We start from the raw sequence: 17,926 nt of genomic DNA, 5'->3' as shown, positions 1-17,926 counted from the left end.
TAAACTACTCTAATTTCTATATTAAAATATATGATTGTTATATATTAGTTATTTATTGTATATCTAGACTATTTATATGAATCTTCCCCTTCTACGGTGTAGAAATACAAACCCATCCTCATGCCATACAGATACAGTTAATATTCTTTTATATTTTATTTGGTTACAATGGAAAGGGAAAAAAAATGAATAATGATTATTTTTCTTTAGTTAGTCAATTAAAAAATAAAAAAATAGAAAGTGGATTTTTAAAATAATTTTTTTTAATTTCAATTTCAATTTTTTTTCCTCCTTGTTTCATTACTTATTCTTATATTTATTTCAATAAAAATTAATTATATGCGTAAAAATGGTGAATATCCATGAGTGCATTTTTATTGTAACGTTGCAAGCTTTGTACAGTGTCGTCATCCATGAACTACCATGTTGCTTCCTGCAACTCACTTCCACTTACACACCTTTCCTTCTTCTTCTTCTTCACAGTTGTTCCCTCTTCAATTCCCCAAACCTAAACCCAAATTCCTCATTTGCTGCTCCACTACCAACACCCGAACCCGAGCCCAAACCCAAATCCTCCCTTCCTCCGCCATTCAACAAATTGCCGACAAGCTCCGCAGCCTCGGTATCACCGAACCACCCGCCACTCCCTCCACCGAAATCACCGTGCCCTTTCCGCACCAACTCCCCAAGCGGCGTGTGTGCCACTCTTTCGAGCCAAGCTGGTCCACACCACTCAACCCGGTTCCGCTCCCTGGCTCCGGAATCGCTCTCCTCAGCCAGAACGAAGTGGCCAAACAGAAGAATCTCAAGGAAGAAGAGCTGAAGAGGAGGAGGATAGAGGAAGTAGTGCCGACGTTGGCGGAGCTGAGTCTCACGGATTCTGAAATTCGGAGGTTGACGACGCTAGGGTTTCGGTTGAAGCAGAAGGTTCGAGTTGCCAAGGCCGGTATCAACGATCGAATTGTCAACGCGATTCACGAGCGGTGGGAGCGTTCCGAGGTTGTGAGGATTGTTTGTGAGGATATTTGTAGATATGACTTGAGAAGGACTCATGATTTGTTGGAGGTGAATTCTATTGCTTCTGTACAATTTTGTTTTCCATGGATAATTCGATGCTCATCAATGAAATTAGCTTATTAGTAAGTGTGAGATTTGGAGTCAACTTTGTGGATGGATGTAAAGAAATTATTTTTAAAATTTTTTTTTTCTGGTCTAAATGGTAAGAAACTATTGGTAAATTGACACACATTACTTTTCGGGGTTTCATGAGTTCAGAGTTCGAGCTGTTAAGGTGGCGTTTGGTTGTTTTTGGAATAATGAAACAAGATTTTGTTGTTTCCCTGTTTCCTTTTAAAGTTCTTGAAATCAGTAGGCAAAGTGAAAGTAAAGTATTATATTTGTAATTATTTCTGAATGCATGTCAAGTAAAAACAAAATCAGGAAATAAACCAAACATTGCCTAAGTTATCAACCACAGGAGGTTTATTTTTCCTCCCCTGGATAAAGCTATAGTTGAAGAGGCTATTGTGTTTTAGCCTTTTTCCCCACTCTCCAATATGATTGTGGTGCCCCATGTATAATTATTTGATTATAGTTTTATTTTTCTTCGTCAGAGAAAAACTGGTGGCCTTGTTGTTTGGAGATCTGGACGTACAATAATATTGTACAGAGGGACTGATTATGAGGATCCTTACTTCATATCAGATAAAGATTTGAGACAAGACACTGATGATGATTTGCAACATATGGATGTTGATGATAAAAGTTGTGATAAAAGAGAGAGCCTCTCGCCTGAAACAAATTCAGCAACATGTGCTGTGCACAGTTCAAATGTTGAAACAGCAAAACCAGCTTTGATACTAGGTGTTGGTACTCCCAATAAAGTACGATTTCAACTGCCCGGGGAGGAAGAGCTAGCAGAAGATGCAGACTGCTTGTTAATGGGACTGGGGCCACGATTCACTGATTGGTGGGGTCATGATCCTCTGCCTGTCAATGCTGATCTTCTACCTCCTGTTATTCGTGGATATCAGAAGCCTTTTCGCCTTCTTCCTTATGGTGAGAATTCCAAACTAACAGACGATGAAATGACCACATTGAAGAGACTTGGTAGACCTTTACCTTGTCATTTTGCACTAGGTAAGTTTGTCCTATTTTTTCTTATCTGACCAGTGTTAGGTTTTAGGTTTGTTTGTAAGTGCTTATGAACAACTTAAGGAGAACAGTCTATGGCTTAGTTTGGGTAAACTTCTAGAGTAGTCCTTATAGGAGAAAAAAATTAGTATTAAAAATGAATAAAATTTCTCTCATAAGTTAAAAACGACTTATCTCCTCAAATTTAGAGAAATTAAATTAGAGAGCTTCTAAAAAAATTGAAAAGCATAATTTGTTTCTAACTTATGAGAGGTTTTATTTATTTTTTATACTGATTTTTTTCTTCTATAAAGACTTAAAGTTTACCCAAATTGGGCTTATGACTCTCATACGCTGTTTTCAATTTATTCAATAAATTTCTTGATACAGCTTATGAAAACAGTTGTTTTTAATTTATTCTAATAAGTTTCATTGTTAAATTTATGGTATAAGTCTCTGTTTAAAAATAATTTATTGAATAAATGTATAAATAAGTAATACACCCTTAATTGTTTTGCTTGCTTCTTTTTTACAGGTAGAAATAGGAAACTTCAAGGATTGGCTGCTGCAATTGTTAAACTTTGGGAAAGATGTGAGATTGCCAAGATCGCTGTAAAGAGAGGTGTGCAGAATACTAGCAGTAAGTTAATGGCTAAAGAGTTAAAGGTCAGTTACTGTTTTTGATTTTATGAAACTTAGCACTTATAGTATAAATATTACGGTAAGTGGAAGTGTATGACTTGTCATAGCCTATGCCTGCTCTTTCTTGTGCCATATGTTGTGTGCGAATGACATTCGTGCTGTTTACTGCTATTATTCATTAATTTGGTTTCTCAATTATTTTAGAAGATGAGTTGCAAGGGTCTTTCACCTTGGATGGTAATGAACATCATATGTTTGCTGTCATTCTTATGTTCATGCTGGAGACTGAACTGAAGGACCTTTGAATACTGTCCTTAACTTGCACATCAGTTTTCTCCTACTTAAACATATATGACAAAAGTGGACGCTAGATATTTTTGATTCTAATGTTATGTTCCTGGGTTTAGTAATTTCAATTGTTTTTTCTTGCATGCCCAAATAAGATATCATGTATACATAAAATTTATGAGATATCATATATATCTTTCAAATCAACTATCTCAACTGTCAAGTAATTTCAGTTTAAACAGATCTCATAAAAGATATATATGATACCATTATATCTCAATTTCAGTTTAATAAAATATCCACTTTTCTGCAGCATCTGACTGGAGGAACTCTGCTTTCTCGAGATAGAGAATTCATTGTTTTTTATAGAGGAAAAGACTTCTTGCCAGTTGCAGTGTCTTCAGCAATTAAAAAGCAGAGGAATATTGGACTGTACAAACTGAAGGCTGCAATGTTTTCAGCAATTAGACAGCGCAGGAATATTGGAAGGTGTAAACTGAAGGGTGGAAATAGTTCATCAGTTACGGTCACTCCAGACCAGAAAAATGGAATCACAGAGTGTGATTCTGAAGGAAATGATATGACCTTCCGGAAAGATACTAAACAAAGAACGTTGACTAAGGCTGAGGCAGCTATTAAAAGAACTAGCATCAAATTGTCAATGGTATGATTTTATAATTTGCTATTGTTTGTATTTTTTTTGTTTTTTTTTTTTTTGAGTTACAGATGGTATAGCTTTCACATACAGGCATTAGAAAAGAAAGCAAAGGCTGAAAAACTTCTAGCAGAGCTGGTAAGTGCAGAGAGCCCTCAAGAACAAGAAATAGATAAAGAGGGTATGACTAACGAAGAGAAATACATGTTGCGGAGGATTGGCCTGATGATGAAGCCCTTCCTGTTACTAGGTGATTCTTGAAAATGATGTTCGAAATTCACAATCATAGATAGTTAATTATTCTATTTTGAAAGTAAATGAATGAAGTATTTAAGGGTCAATTTGATGAATATGATAGGATAGAAAATTATAAGATATGAGAATGGGATAAGAATCAATAAAAGAAAGATAAACCCTAATCTTATCCTAATGTACATTAAGATAGTAAACCATGTAACACTATGCCATTCTATTATGGTTGAGATAAACACAAAGTAATAAAATAAGATATAAATTATATTTAAATGATAAAATTTCTTTTTTATCAAAATTAATATTTTGTCAAAATAATTTTTTATTTTAATTTTTGACTTTTTAATAAAAAATATATTAAGAATTTTAAAATATTTTTGTATATATATAATATTAAAATTTTGATATTAAATTATAATAAATTTATTCAATTTTTTACAATTTAAAATTATTTTTTTATAAGAAATTGTAATTTTAAGAAATAAATTATAAAAAAACTCTTCATTGTCAGGTAGACGAGGGGTTTTTGATGGAACGGTGGAAAATATGCATCTTCATTGGAAGTATCGTGAACTTGTGAAGATAATATGTAAGGGAAGCCTGGAAGATGTCCATCAGATAGCTCAGACCTTAGAGGCAGAAAGTGGTGGAATATTAGTGGCAGTAGAGAGGGTGAGAAAGGGATATGCAATCATTGTGTACCGTGGAAAGAATTATAGTAAGCCTTCTTGTTTGAGGCCTCAAACACTTTTAAATAAAAGGCAAGCATTGAAGCGTTCTATAGAGGCACAGCGCCGGGAGGTAAAATTGTCATCATCAACATGTATTTGAGTAGGAGTGTTAGTTAATTTGTTTTCTACATTTCCTTTTTCGAAAAAGTAGGGTGAGAGAGAGATTTATTTGCCTGTTAAACCACGTAAAATGATAAAAAAGGGTTGGTTTTGCTTGAGCTTTCAGAAAATTATCTATTTTTTAAATACTTTTTTAAAAAGTAAAGGCTATTTTATGTTTGGATGTAAAATTTGAGATTTTTTTTTTTTTTTTAAGTGTCTGAATAGAACAGTATATTTAATGTTGTAAAATTTATCTTTTTAAGAAGCACAAAATTCTAGCTATAAAAAAGAAAAAAAAAACATTTGTGGTTTTTTTAGTGCTTCAGCTTTTTGAGGGAAAAAAAGGCTCATCCCAACACAGTAAAATATAATGAACATAAAACAACTTTTTCCTTATCAAGAAAAAGAACATTCAATGTTTATTTGGTAGAGTGATGGAGTTAAGTGATCACTACATTGTAGCATGTATTTTCATCCTTGCCATTTAATTTTTTGAAAAAGGAATTGATTGCTAATCTTATATTGATATAAATACCACCACCTTATTCCTTTTTACTCATTTCTTGCAGTCATTGAAGCTTCGTGTTTTGAAGCTAGATAAGAAAATAAACGAATTGAAACTTAAAATGGTGAGTGGACCTCATTTTTATTGTTCAGACTCCTTAAATTGGAATTCTTTGGGAGAAGCTTCTGTTGACAATCAACAAGCAATACTGGAACAGCCAGTTGAGCTGATTGATGGTGGATCTCATCAATGTGAATCAGAAAATTCGATAAATTGGAATTCTTCTATAGAAGCTTCTGTTGACAATCTACAAGCAATACAGGACCAGTCAGTTGAGCTAATTGATAATAGTGGAGCACAAGATCAACCAGAAAATTCCATAAATTGGAATTCTTCTATAGAAGTTTCTTTTGACAATCTACAAGCAATACAGGACCAGTCAGTTGAGCTAATTGATGATAGTGGAGCACATCAAGATCAACCAGAAAATTCCATAAATTGGAATTCTCTGAAACAAGTTTCTCTTGACAATCTACATGCAAAACAGGAGAAGCCAGTTGAGCTGATTGATAGTGATAGAGCTCAACAAGGTGAACCAGAAAATTCCATAAATTGGAATTCTCCTAAAGAAGCTTCTGTTGAGTTGATTGATGGTGGTGAAGCTCATAAATATGAACCAGAATCCTGGTCTAGTTTGATTCATAAAGAACCAGAGGTAAGCACATGGCTTTGACTGATGAAGATTGAACTATTGACCTCAATCCTCACTTGGATTAACATGTGGTTGTGTCAGGGCTTCCTTTGACTTGTTTTTGGCTGTTATTTCTTTTTAAAATATTGATTTGGTAAAATTAACATGGATTTCAGTTGGATGGAGTGAGTGACCCTGTGGCTGGTATTGAGCATTGCATCTCTAATAGCAAGGCAATGGAATCGTCAATTCCATTGTCAGAAATTGATTCTGAACCATCAGCTCCAATGATTAGTTCAAATGAGTTGCCTTCTAGATCTGTGCATCTTTCCAACAGAGAGAGAATTCTTCTGCGAAAGCAGGCATTACTGATGATAAAGGAACCTGTCCTTGCCATCGGTATTGTTTTCAGCTTTAGTTTCTTTTTGCCAATATTGTTTTATCTTGGGTTGTCCTGACACTATACAATGTTTATGCGATCTTGCTTGGAATTTTTTCTTTGTAGCTTTATTTTGTGTCAGTTGTTTTTTATTTTTTTATTTTTTTGGGGGGAGTGGAGGGAGGGGGTGTTCTGTGTTAACTAAAGAAGCTATAACATGTTTTAGCGGAGTAAAGATAGCTAATTAGCCCTCTAGGTTTTGGTCCTCATTACAATAGAGAAATGGCAAAAACTGTTAGCTATTTTATCTCAGTTCTTGTGGGTGTTGAATGACAAAATTGAAATTTTTTTCATTCTGGATTGGTAACAAATGAAGCTTCAATTAATTGGAAGGAATATTATCTCTCATTTTTGTTCTGTGGCCATACTTTCTTTTCAGGAAAGAGCAATATTGTGTCTAGCGTTGTGAAAGCAATTAAAGCTCACTTCCGTAAGCACCCTCTTGCCATAGTTAATGTCAAAGGAAGGGCAAAAGGGACCTCAGTTCAGGAGTTGGTTTTCAAGCTAGAGGTGCACATACTGAATTCCTTCCCTTCTCCTCATCTCTTCTTCCTTGTTGAGTCATTTTTACTGTTCTTGGGCAGTAAATATTCCCTAAGTTATTAAATTTTTTTCCCTATTTTTCTTGCAGCAAGAAACAGGTGCTGTTCTAGTCTCTCGGGAGCCTAGTAAAGTCATACTTTACAGGGGTTGGTGGGCAGCATCGGAATCTAGCACTATCATAAATGTTAATAAAGTGGGTAATGAGGAAGAGGCAAAGCCCAGCGTTACTCCTGCCTCTACACTCAGGGTCTGGAACAGGAAAAGAAGAATAAGTAGGATAGGGAAAAGAAGAATGAGGACAGGCTCAAGGCCAATTCATTTTTTCAAGAGAGATTCCAAACCCTTCTTTAGTGCTCGATCGCGACATAATACTTCTCGGTGAAGGAACCTGAGCAGCTATGTAATCAGCGACTGTTGGAACTAACCAGCAGAGGTGATCGTGGGTTGCAGTAACAAACAACAAACAACAGACCATTGCATCACTTTGCTGATCAAGTTTCTACTGACATATTGCCGGAATTTTTTCATCAGCACTGATTGTGGTGGTGTTGTTTGCACTATGGTATATAGGAGATGGAGCTGTGGAACTCAGAGAGAGGAAATTTGGGTGATGATGAAAATTTTTGGAGATCATGAGAATATTGAGATTTTTAGTGGGAAGGAGAACACCAAACAGGAACTGGAAAAGGAGAAATACGAATGGAGCCTCAACTAAGCTTTAAAGCCTTTCTTCAGTCCTCCAGTTCCTAGTGTCTTTTTCAAAAGTTTTTCTCCACTGGGACTGAACTGAAATGTCTTGTAATAGCTCGCAGAAGCTCGATATGCTTTAGTCATATTGAACGAACAGCGATTTAGATGCAGAGTAGAAAGAGAAGAAAACAGAAGCTAGTAAAAAGGTATTAATTAGAAAAGTACAGGGAAAAGAACGATTGAAAAGGGTATTAAATGTTTGAATGCATATAAAGGAAAAGAAATAATTTAGTTCATTAATTGGAAATCTTGAACTCCATTACATCCTTGTCCCGTCTTTTCAGATTTTTTTTCTTTCTCATCTACATATCTATCCACTTTATAAAGCTTACTCACTATTTATTTCAGATTAAAGGAAATGAGAGAAGAGAAACAAAATTAAATTTATAAATGTCTTTTTCTGTCCTCCTAATTCTCTCTTTAACAAAACAAAAAGAAAATGCATTGTTATTTTTTTATCTCTAGTGTCTTTCTTTTTATATAAATAAATCATCAAAGGAGCATCAATGTTACATTGTGAGCCACTCTTCCTTATGCCTCCCTTTTTATTTTTATTTCATATTCCATCCTTTTTAATTTTTTTTTTGCCATAACTTTTTTATTTTATTTTTAAAAAATGTTCGAGTACAGTTAAATAATTTTATATTAGGTATGAAAATAAAAAAAATTCAATATATAAGCAATACAAAAAAGTTTTTTTGGTTTGATTTATTTTTATTCAAAATAAAGGAAATACATATGGAAAATTATTTGCTATAAAAAAGTTTACTATTGTTAAATATTTGGTATTTTAAAATTAACTTAAATACAATTTTAACCTGTGTAAATGTCTTTCTTGAGAATTACTTTGTTAAATGTATGAATTAAAAAAGGCAATTTTAAAAAGCATCATATTTAGGAAGAAAACATATTTAAACTTTTAAACAATTATAATATAGCATTTTATGGTGAATAATAACATATACGTGTTAAATAATAATTTTTTTGTGAAAAATAAACAGACTAAAAATTAAATAACCAATTTTGATACAATAGTGATAATGCTAGTTATAGTATACTGCTTAATATGTAAAAACTCGTACTATACATTGTATTTTTTGTTATTTTTACTATTAGAGAAAGATATTCTAAAGATATATATAGAAATAAAAATGATTGCAATAAAATATCTGTTGGTGCATTTTAATATAGCTTTATATAGTAGTATCGTTCGTTATCCATGCCCATCAACTAACAACTACTACACTACTGAGATGCTGCTTCCTGCAATTCACTTTCATTGCACTTCATTGTACTTCTTCCCTCATCAATTCCCCAAAACCAAATCCAAATCCCTCATTCGGAGCTCCGACACTCAAACCCAATCCCAAACCCGAACTCTCTCCGACTCCGCCATTCAACGAATCGCCGACAAGCTCCGCACTCTCGGCATCACAGACGAAACCCCCACACCACAACCACCACCACCTCCGCCTCCTCCCTCCTCCGCCGGCGAAATCTTCGTTCCCCTACCTAGCCACCTCCCTAAGCGCCGCGTGGGCCACACCATCGACCGCAGTTGGACTGGAGCAGCGAAAGAGGAGAAGAGGAGGAGAGAGGAGAGAATGCCGACGTTGGCGGAGCTGAGCCTCTCTGATGCGGAGATTCGGAGGTTGATGAAGTTAGGGTTAGGGATGAAGCAGAAACTGAAGGTTGGGAAGGCCGGCATCACCGAAGGAATCGTGAACGGAATTCACGAACAATGGAGGAGCTCCGAAGTGGTGAGAATCGTTTGTGACGATCTTTGTAGATTCAACATGAAAAGAACTCATGACTTGTTGGAGGTAAGTTAACCCCCCTGCCACTGCTATTACTTGTTCCAAATCAGAGCAAACGCTCAAATTGATCTGCCAAAATTATGAATCACACCTTGTGACATGTATAATTATGCTTCATGACTCACGATTCACAAATGCCTGTTATGTTAATCCTTTTCAGGAATACAATGAAGTGTCACTTGCTTAAAGAGTAACATTTATGATTGTTTAGTAATGTTTTTAAAACGGAATTGGTGATCAAACTTGTTGAAGCACCAGTTCATGGTTCAAAGGTTCAAAAAATGGTTGAACTTATCTTGAATTAGTGATGGTTACATATACTTTTTTTAATATTATTTAATATATGAAGTGTCAAATTAATATAAACTTATAAGAAAATTAAGTTAAGCAACATTTTAAATTAGTACAAAAGGGTCATAATAAATAGTTAAATAGTAGTAGTTCATAAATACATCTCATACATGAGCCTCTATTCATTTTAAAAATGCTATAGAATTAAAAAATTAAAAGTAAAAGAAAAAAGATTTTTAAAAACTGATTTAGACTAGTTCATTGGCACTGGTTAATACTTAGTTTTGGCCGGCTCTTGACCGATTTAACTAGTTTTTTTTTCTACCAATTTCTTGAGTTGTTCTGACAGATTGGCTTGTCTCCAAAGCAAAAGGTCAAATCAGCCAGTTTTCAAAAATATGTTTTTTAGCGACAAAATTAAATTTTCGTATCATTAAAAACTAACTAACGTGTTCCATGGTAAATTTCGAAGAGACAAATTTGGGGTAGTACTGTGAAGATTATAATCAACTTTATGGACAGATAAGAATTTTGGTGAAAAAAGGGCATAAAGCCCGAAAGAAAGGGGAAAAAAAAGGAAATAGAATGGGGCATGGAAGCCATTGACATGTCACTGAGAATCATATTAGCTAGCTTCATAGGAGGAGAGGAAAGAGGGTGGAAACACAACTCTTGGTGTATTCTACAGTTTGCTATCCAATCTTCTTATATATATATATATATATTTATTTATTTATTTTTATTTATTTAATTTTTTTTTCTGACTAAAATGTAAGAATTAATGCATGGATATTTCAAAATTGATAGCCTACTCATGCAGAATATCTAAGAAACCTAAGTAATCAACTTCCAAAAAAATTAATAACAACTTTTAGATTTAAGATATACCAGTATCATACCCTATTCCTGTACCAATGTAAACTACGAAATTCCCTTCAGCCATTAGTGAATGCACAAAACGCCGTGTGGTTCAAAACTCACCCTTAAAATTGACTAAGTGTGTTTTCTGCCTCTGCACAAGTAATTAAATTAACTCTACTTTTTCAGAGTTTGATTCCTAAGTGGTATTTGTTTTCCATTTGCTTTTTCATTAGCAGTTCATATGACTTAATAATTATTACAAAAATGCCATTCTATTTTCACATTTTCTGTTTCTGATATATTGTTAAAATTACAAAAACAAGATATTGTTGTTTTCAAATCATGTTTCCTTTGCAAATTCTTGAAATCAGGGAATAAAGTGAAATACATGTGGCATATTTGTTATTATTAGTGAAAACATATGAAATGAAAGTAAAAAAATAGAAAATAAACCAAACACTACCTAAGTTTTCAACCACAGGACAGGAGGTTTTCTTCGATAAACCTATGGCTGGAAGGGTATCTGCATTTTACCCTTTTGTTTTCTTCGACATGATGTTGGTGACCCATGTATAATTATCTGATTGTAGCTTATTTCTGTCATTGTCAGAGAAAAACTGGAGGTCTTGTTGTTTGGAGATCTGGAAGTAAGATAATATTGTACAGAGGGACTGAGTATAAGTACCCGTACTTCTTATCTGATAAAGTTTTGAGAGATGACAACCCCGGTGATGCTCTGCAACGTATGGATGAGGATGATAAAAATCATGATAAAAGAGAGGACCACTCATCTGAAACAAATTCAGTGACATATGCTGGTCATAGTTCAAATGTCAAAACAGCAAAACCAGCTCTGATCCAAGGTGTTGGTACTCCCAATAAAGTAAGATTTCAACTGCCTGGTGAGGCAGCGCTTGTGGAAGATGCAGACTGCTTGTTGACAGGGCTCGGGCCACGATTCATTGATTGGTGGGGATATGACCCTCTGCCTGTTGATGCTGATCTTCTACCTGCTGTTATTCCTGGCTATAGGAAGCCTTTTCGCCTTCTTCCATATGGTGTGAAACCTAAACTTACAGATGATGAAATGACCACATTGAGGAGACTTGGCAAACATATACCATGTCATTTTGCATTAGGTGAGTTTGTCGAACATTTTCTTATATGTTCAAAATTAGGTTTAATTGTTTTTCTTGTTCTTTTGTTTCAAAGGTAGAAACAGGAATCTTCAAGGATTGGCTGCTGCAATTATTAAGCTTTGGGAAAGATGCGAGATTGTCAAGATTGCTATAAAAAGAGGTGTGCAGGATACTAACAGTGAGATGATGGCTGAAGAGATAAAGGTCAGTTAAGCAATTTTTAAATTTTATGAAATTTAGCACTTATGGTTAAAAATTATGGTACATGAAAGTGCATATCATGTCATAGTCCATGCGTGCTGATTTTGACACCATATATTGCATGTGAATGAGATTACTGCTGCAACCAGTTATCATTCATTGATATCGTTTATAAAATATTTGAGAAGTAACCTGAACTCAACACCACACACAGAATACTAGCTAACAACACCCAAAAACCGGATCAATTCACACAACAGAAGCAACACTAACCAGAAAATACAGTGACAGAAAAAGAGAGACAAAAAAGGTACCACTAACTCACAGAGCTGTGATGTCCCAAGGCTGGTGGGTGTATTCCTTTCTAACTTCCACTCTATCCCTGTAAATTCCCATGCTGCTCCTTATAATGATTGCCCACTCCCCTTGCTACCCTGTGCCCCTCTCCATGGTCTTGGACCTCTATTGGAGTAGTACAGCAATTTATCTCGGTGGTTTTGGGTTCCATCATTTTGCTTTCATCTGGCTTCTGCTGATTGATTTGGAAAACTTATGTATATTAAGGTTGTCATAATGAGGTGTCGAATATTGACTGATGACCCAAGCGATGCTTATTTAGACAATGCTATTAAATTAATGAGGTCCTGGTATGATGTCGACTGTTTAACTTGTAAATAAATTTTTATCAATGCTAAGTTGCGAAATGATACTACTCTTATCTTATGATAACTAAAGTGAACCTTATATGATAAAACTCTTCACTTTTGACCTCAGTTTAATACTTACATGGTTGGCTTTTCACTTTATCTTTTCTCTTTTCTTGTCCCAAGAGACAAATAGAAGAACTCGAAGATCCACTATCAGTTTTAAATTTAATTGCATTAATGATATAATAGTTGAGCTGGTGGTTTTGAAAGAATTTAATAAAGCACAATCTTGTTTTATATGATACCATTCTGTCTCAACTTTGGTTTAATAAAAGATATTTCTCTGCAGCATCTGACTGGAGGAAATCTACTTGCTCGGGATAAAGAATTCATTGTTTTCTATAGAGGAAAGGACTTCTTGCCAGCTGCAGTGTCTTCAGCAATTGAACAGCGGAGGAATGTTGGAATGTACAAACTGAAGACTGGAAACAGTTCATTAGTTACAGTCGCTCCAGACCTGAAACAAGGAGCTGTAGAATGTGATTCTGCTTTGACCTTCCAGAAAGATAATAAACAAGTAACCTGGACTGATGCTGAGGCAGCTATTAAAAGCACTAGCATGAAATTGTCAATGGTATGATTTCATGAAGTTCCGATTTGCCTTTTTTAATTCTTTTTTTGGAGTTACAGTTGGTATAGCATTAACATACAGGCACTAGAAAAGAAAGAAGAAGCTGAAAAACTTCTAGCAGAGTTGGAAACTGCTGAGAGCCCCCAAGAACAAGAAATCAATAAAGAGGGTATTACTAAAGAAGAGAGATACATGTTGCGGAGGATTGGCTTGAAGATGGGGCCCTTCCTGTTACTAGGTGACTCTAGAATATGATGTTTGAAATTCATAATGATAGATTGTTGATTATTGTAAATTTGGAAGTTAAATAAATGAGACCTTTAAACCTTTTTAAAGTACTTGACTTATACAAAACCTATTCCTGATAAATCCTCTCTTCATTCTCAGGTAGACTAGGGGTTTTTGATGGAACAGTGGAAAATATGCATCTTCATTGGAAGTATCGGGAACTTGTGAAGATAATATGTAAACAAGGAAGCTGGGAAGATGTCCATCAGATAGCTAAGACCTTAGAGGTAGAAAGTGGCGGAATATTAGTTGCAGTAGAGAGAGTGAACAAGGGCTATGCAATCATTGTGTATCGTGGAAAGAATTATAGTCGGCCTGGGAGTTTGAGGCCTCGATCGTTATTAAATAAAAAGCAAGCACTGAAGCGCTCTAAAGAAGCACAGCGCTATGAGGTAATGTTGTCATCAACAACTAGTATTTGCACAGAAGTGTCAGCTGACTTGTTTAATACTACTATATAAAAAATAGAAAATGAAGGATACGGTGGTATTTGCCTGGTTTACTGCACGTAAAATGATGATTTGCATCGCCTATTTGTAAAATTGATATTTATATATGATCTTTTTAAAATAGTATATTTGGATGTAAAGACGCATTTTGGATAAATATCATTTTGAACAGCCTTTATATATGATCTTTTTTAAAATTGTATAGGTGATTTGCATCGCATTAAAAGGTTGTTTTGATATTTGAATAGCCTTTTAATGCTATAAAAACCCAGTTTGGATAAGCTAATCAACTAGTTCTTATGCAAGAAGAAAATGGGGGGTAAAAAATTGAATGAAATTTCTCATAAGATAAAATGAACTTAGTACATTCCTTTTCTAGAAGTTCTAACATTTAAATTCTCCAAAAGTTGAGGTGTATAGATTAACTTTAACTTTTGGGAGAAGTGTGAATGTTTTCATGTGATCATGAGTGATTTTATGTTATATTTCTAACAATTTGAAAAGGGAATTGACCACTAATCTTATATGATTTACAACCTCATGCCTTTCTCCTCACTTCCTGCAGACACTGAAGCTCCATGTTTTGAAGCTAGATAAGAATATAAACGAATTGAAGCTTCAAATGGTGAGCGGTCCCTGTTTTGTTTATTATGTTTCTGAAATACATTTTCATTTCAATTAAGGAATATGGATTATTCACCTGATTAGGTTAAAGATATGGAGGCAAACAATAAGCAGACTTCTGTGGTTGACAATCAACAAGAAATGCAGGAGCAGTCAGTTGAGCTGATTGATGGTGGTGGAGCTCGTCAGGGTGAACCAGAAAATTCCTTAAATTGGAACATTAAAGCTTCTGTTGAGAATCATCAAGCAATACTGGAGCAGCCGATTGAAGCTCGCCAAAGTGAACCAGAAAATTCCATAAACAGGAACTATCCTAAAGAATCTTCTGTTGACAATCGACAAGCATTACAGGGGCAGCCAGTTGGGCTGATTGATAGTGGTGACGCACGTCAAGTTGAACCAGTAACTTCCATAAATTGGAATGCTCCTAATGAAGCTTCTTTTGACAATCACCAAGCAATACAGGGGCAGCCAGTTGAACTGATAAATGGGAGTGAAGCTCATCAAGGTGAACCAGAATCCTTGTCTGGTTTGATTCCTAAAGAAACAAAGGTAAGCACATGGGTTTGACATGTGAAAAATGGATTTTTGACCTTAATCCTCCCCTGAATTATCATCCGGTTATGTCAGGGTTTGCCTTGACATTTTCTGGATTCTTGTTTCTTTTCTAAATATTGATTCGGTAAAAGCATCATGGATTTCAGGTGGATGGAGTTGGAGTTGGTGATTCTGTGGTTGATACTAAGCATTGCGTCTCTAATAGCAAGGTAATGAAATCATCAATCACAGCATCAAAGAGTTTTCCTGAAGCATCAGCTCCAGGAACAGATACGAGTTCATTTGAGTTGCCTTCTAGATCTGTATATCTTTCCAACAGAGAGAGACTTCTTCTACGGAAGCAGGCATTGAAGATGAGAAAGCGACCTGTCCTTGCAATAGGTATTGTTTTGGCTTTTTCTCTTTTTGCCAACACTGTTCGTTCGTTTCTTAAGGTGTCTTAACACTTATCTTTTAATTTTGTGCTATGCAAACTTGCAAAGTGTTTTTGTTTTGTTGCTTACCTTGTGTAGTTTTCTACTTTTTATTTTCGTTTTTATTGGGGGAAGAGAGAGAGAGGAGGGGGGAGGGGGGAGAACCTTGTTTTTCTTTTTGGTGTTTCTCTTCTCTGTAAAAGGGCTACAAGAGTAGATTTTATTTTCTAAAATAAAGAAAATACTAGAGGCGGAAACTTCCCCAGATAGCTAATTGACGGAGCTTCTAGCCTTCTACTTTTTAGAAGACAAGCTAAAACAAGGGGTAGCCAAACACTTACTTGGTACAAATAGGAAGTGACAAAAATTGTTACCCTTTCTTAATCTCACTTTTCCTTACTGGTAAATCTTCAATTTATGTCAACATCTTGAAAGTTTTTTATTCTAGATTGATGTATCTCCTTGCACGTTGCACGTGGCTCTGGAGCTGCTTTTTTCTGCCTTGTCTCGTGTTGTATTTCTTCTGTATTTTCCTCAAGTTATGCCAATTGGAAGCACCGTCTTCATGCTTTTATCATTTGATGGCCACAATTTCTTTTCAGGAAAGAGCAACATTGTTGCTGGTGTTGCGAAAGCAATCAAAGCACACTTCCGGAGGCACCCTCTTGCCATAGTTAACGTCAAAGGAAGGGCAAAAGGGACCTCAGCTCAGGAGTTGGTGCTCAAGCTAGAGGTGCACATGCTGAAAACTCCTTCCTTTTTTTTCATTTCTTCCCCCATTGAATCATCCTTATCTCTGGCAAAAATTACTCACTAAGTCCCTATTTTTATTCTTACAGCAAGCGACAGGTGGTGTTCTAGTCTCTCAGGAGCCTAACAAAGTCATACTTTACAGGGGTTGGGGGGCAGGAGAGGAACCTAACACTGCCATAAATGTTAATGAAGTGGGTAAAGAGGGCAAGGCAACGCCCAGGGTCTCTTCTGAATTGTTGGAAGCAATCAGAGTGGAATGCGGGTTGCAGTGACAAACAGAACATTGCAGCTCTTTACCGATCAAGTTTTTACAAACATGTTGCCGTGTTTTTTTCATCAACAATAAAGATTTGCAGGAGGTAGAGCTACGAAGTCAGAGAGAGGAAATTTGGGGATTGTTGATGATGAATATTGAAATTGTTTTAGGGGTTAGAGAACACCACACAGAATCTGGAAAAGAAATAAGAAATGTACAAAAGGGTAGAGCCTCAATTATTCTTGAACCCGTTCTGAGTCCTCAAGTGATGTGGATAGGTAAACGGTCAGAGTCAACAATCCACAGTTAAAGTCAATTATGTGATGTGGCAAGTGACATGGATTAACAGTGACCATAGCTGCTTTAGTAGGTGACTGGACGACGTGACACAAACAGCTTTAACTCACACGTGCGAGTGTGTGCCTGATCAGGTTTTCATAACAATTTACGTCCTCACAGATTAGAGGATTCTAGCCATGATGATGTAATATGTTCTTCAAAGTGATGTCCAAAACCAGAGTATGAGAACCTGTGTTTGAATGAATACAAAAGTTAAGATGGTGATGGGACATGACAATACTATCAAAATTAATAAGAAATAGAATGAAAAGCAAATTCCAGGGTATTCATATTGGGATGATTTCCCTGATAAAGTTTGGTTGCGTATAGAGAGGAAAAGTAAAAAATGTTAGAGAATTTAAAATTAGGAAAATTAATTACATTATTTAAATGTGTAGTATTTTAAAATATTTTGTTTGTTTGAGTAATTATTTCCTAAAAAAATAGATTTATATGGATAGAGTCATTAATTTTTTTCTTTTTCTCTTTTTTTTTGGTTTTAAAAACTTTGTTTGGACGAGGTAATTAAATTTTTTATTTAAAACATTATGTTAAAAACAGATAGAGTAATTGAATTAATCTTTTATTTTTAAAACATAAAATTATAACTTTGAAAATTTAATTGAAATATCAAATTATGCTCATGATATGACTTAACAAAATCTTTTGAAGCTGCTGCTAGTTACATCAGATATCATTACTTGAATACAATTATTATTATTATTATTATTATTATTAAAACTCTTGGACAAATTTAAGAATACGATATATTGCATTGGTGTTTAATTATTTAAAAAAAATGTTATTTTGCTTTATATCGGTACTAGCAATAGCCCATAGAAACAGAGTATAATAACAGCATCCAGCACCAGTTTGAGGACTACTGCTCTAGCTAATTATTTTGCTTTAAACCATCACCAATATCTAT

The 17,926-nt window shown here is 35.0% G+C and overlaps 2 protein-coding genes across 4 annotated transcripts; both read left to right on the top strand.

Annotated features, from left to right (window-relative positions):
- Positions 1–343: 343 nt before the first annotated feature.
- LOC113867737 (CRM-domain containing factor CFM2, chloroplastic-like) lies at positions 344–7,999 on the top strand. 3 transcript variants are annotated; one of them, XM_027503188.1, is made up of 11 exons: positions 396–1,065; positions 1,614–2,139; positions 2,669–2,799; positions 3,377–3,727; positions 3,812–3,968; positions 4,482–4,771; positions 5,373–6,023; positions 6,176–6,398; positions 6,818–6,948; positions 7,070–7,409; positions 7,550–7,934. In XM_027503188.1, the coding sequence occupies exons 1-10, from the start codon at positions 424–426 to the stop codon at positions 7,361–7,363; spliced, it is 3,396 nt and encodes a 1,131-aa protein (XP_027358989.1). In that variant the 5' UTR covers positions 396–423; the 3' UTR covers positions 7,364–7,409; positions 7,550–7,934. The 3 variants fall into 3 exon arrangements, with proteins under 3 accessions (XP_027358988.1, XP_027358989.1, XP_027358990.1); XM_027503187.1 differs by having other exon boundaries at positions 344–1,065; positions 7,070–7,999; XM_027503189.1 differs by having other exon boundaries at positions 1,614–2,109; positions 7,070–7,998.
- Positions 8,000–8,912: 913 nt separating this feature from the next.
- Positions 8,913–17,307, top strand: LOC113867738 (CRM-domain containing factor CFM2, chloroplastic-like). The gene is made up of 11 exons (XM_027503190.1): positions 8,913–9,554; positions 11,311–11,839; positions 11,913–12,043; positions 13,037–13,321; positions 13,400–13,556; positions 13,706–13,998; positions 14,621–14,680; positions 14,764–15,231; positions 15,384–15,618; positions 16,253–16,383; positions 16,490–17,307. The coding sequence occupies exons 1-11, from the start codon at positions 8,985–8,987 to the stop codon at positions 16,673–16,675; spliced, it is 3,045 nt and encodes a 1,014-aa protein (XP_027358991.1). The 5' UTR covers positions 8,913–8,984; the 3' UTR covers positions 16,676–17,307.
- Positions 17,308–17,926: the final 619 nt, after the last annotated feature.

Source organism: Abrus precatorius, unplaced genomic scaffold (genome assembly GCF_003935025.1).
Source record: "Abrus precatorius isolate BTA unplaced genomic scaffold, Abrus_2018 Scaffold5, whole genome shotgun sequence".
NCBI lineage: Eukaryota > Viridiplantae > Streptophyta > Magnoliopsida > Fabales > Fabaceae > Abrus > Abrus precatorius.
Note: the sequence above shows the minus strand (reverse complement) of the source record. Positions and strands in the feature narration are given on the sequence as shown.

What these genes read in the sequence shown, in the direction of transcription:
- LOC113867737 (XM_027503187.1), top strand. Translation starts at nt 424, where the DNA reads ATGTTGCTTCCTGCAACTCACTTCCACTTACACACCTTTCCTTCTTCT. An exon ending in TAGAGGCACAGCGCCGGGAG is followed by an intron (nt 4,772 to 5,372) that starts GTAAAATTGTCA and finishes CATTTCTTGCAG; the next exon opens with TCATTGAAGCTTCGTGTTTT. An exon ending in GGAACCTGTCCTTGCCATCG is followed by an intron (nt 6,399 to 6,817) that starts GTATTGTTTTCA and finishes CTTTCTTTTCAG; the next exon opens with GAAAGAGCAATATTGTGTCT.
- LOC113867738 (XM_027503190.1), top strand. Translation starts at nt 8,985, where the DNA reads ATGCTGCTTCCTGCAATTCACTTTCATTGCACTTCATTGTACTTCTTC. An exon ending in TGATGGCTGAAGAGATAAAG is followed by an intron (nt 12,044 to 13,036) that starts GTCAGTTAAGCA and finishes ATTTCTCTGCAG; the next exon opens with CATCTGACTGGAGGAAATCT. An exon ending in ACGAATTGAAGCTTCAAATG is followed by an intron (nt 14,681 to 14,763) that starts GTGAGCGGTCCC and finishes TCACCTGATTAG; the next exon opens with GTTAAAGATATGGAGGCAAA.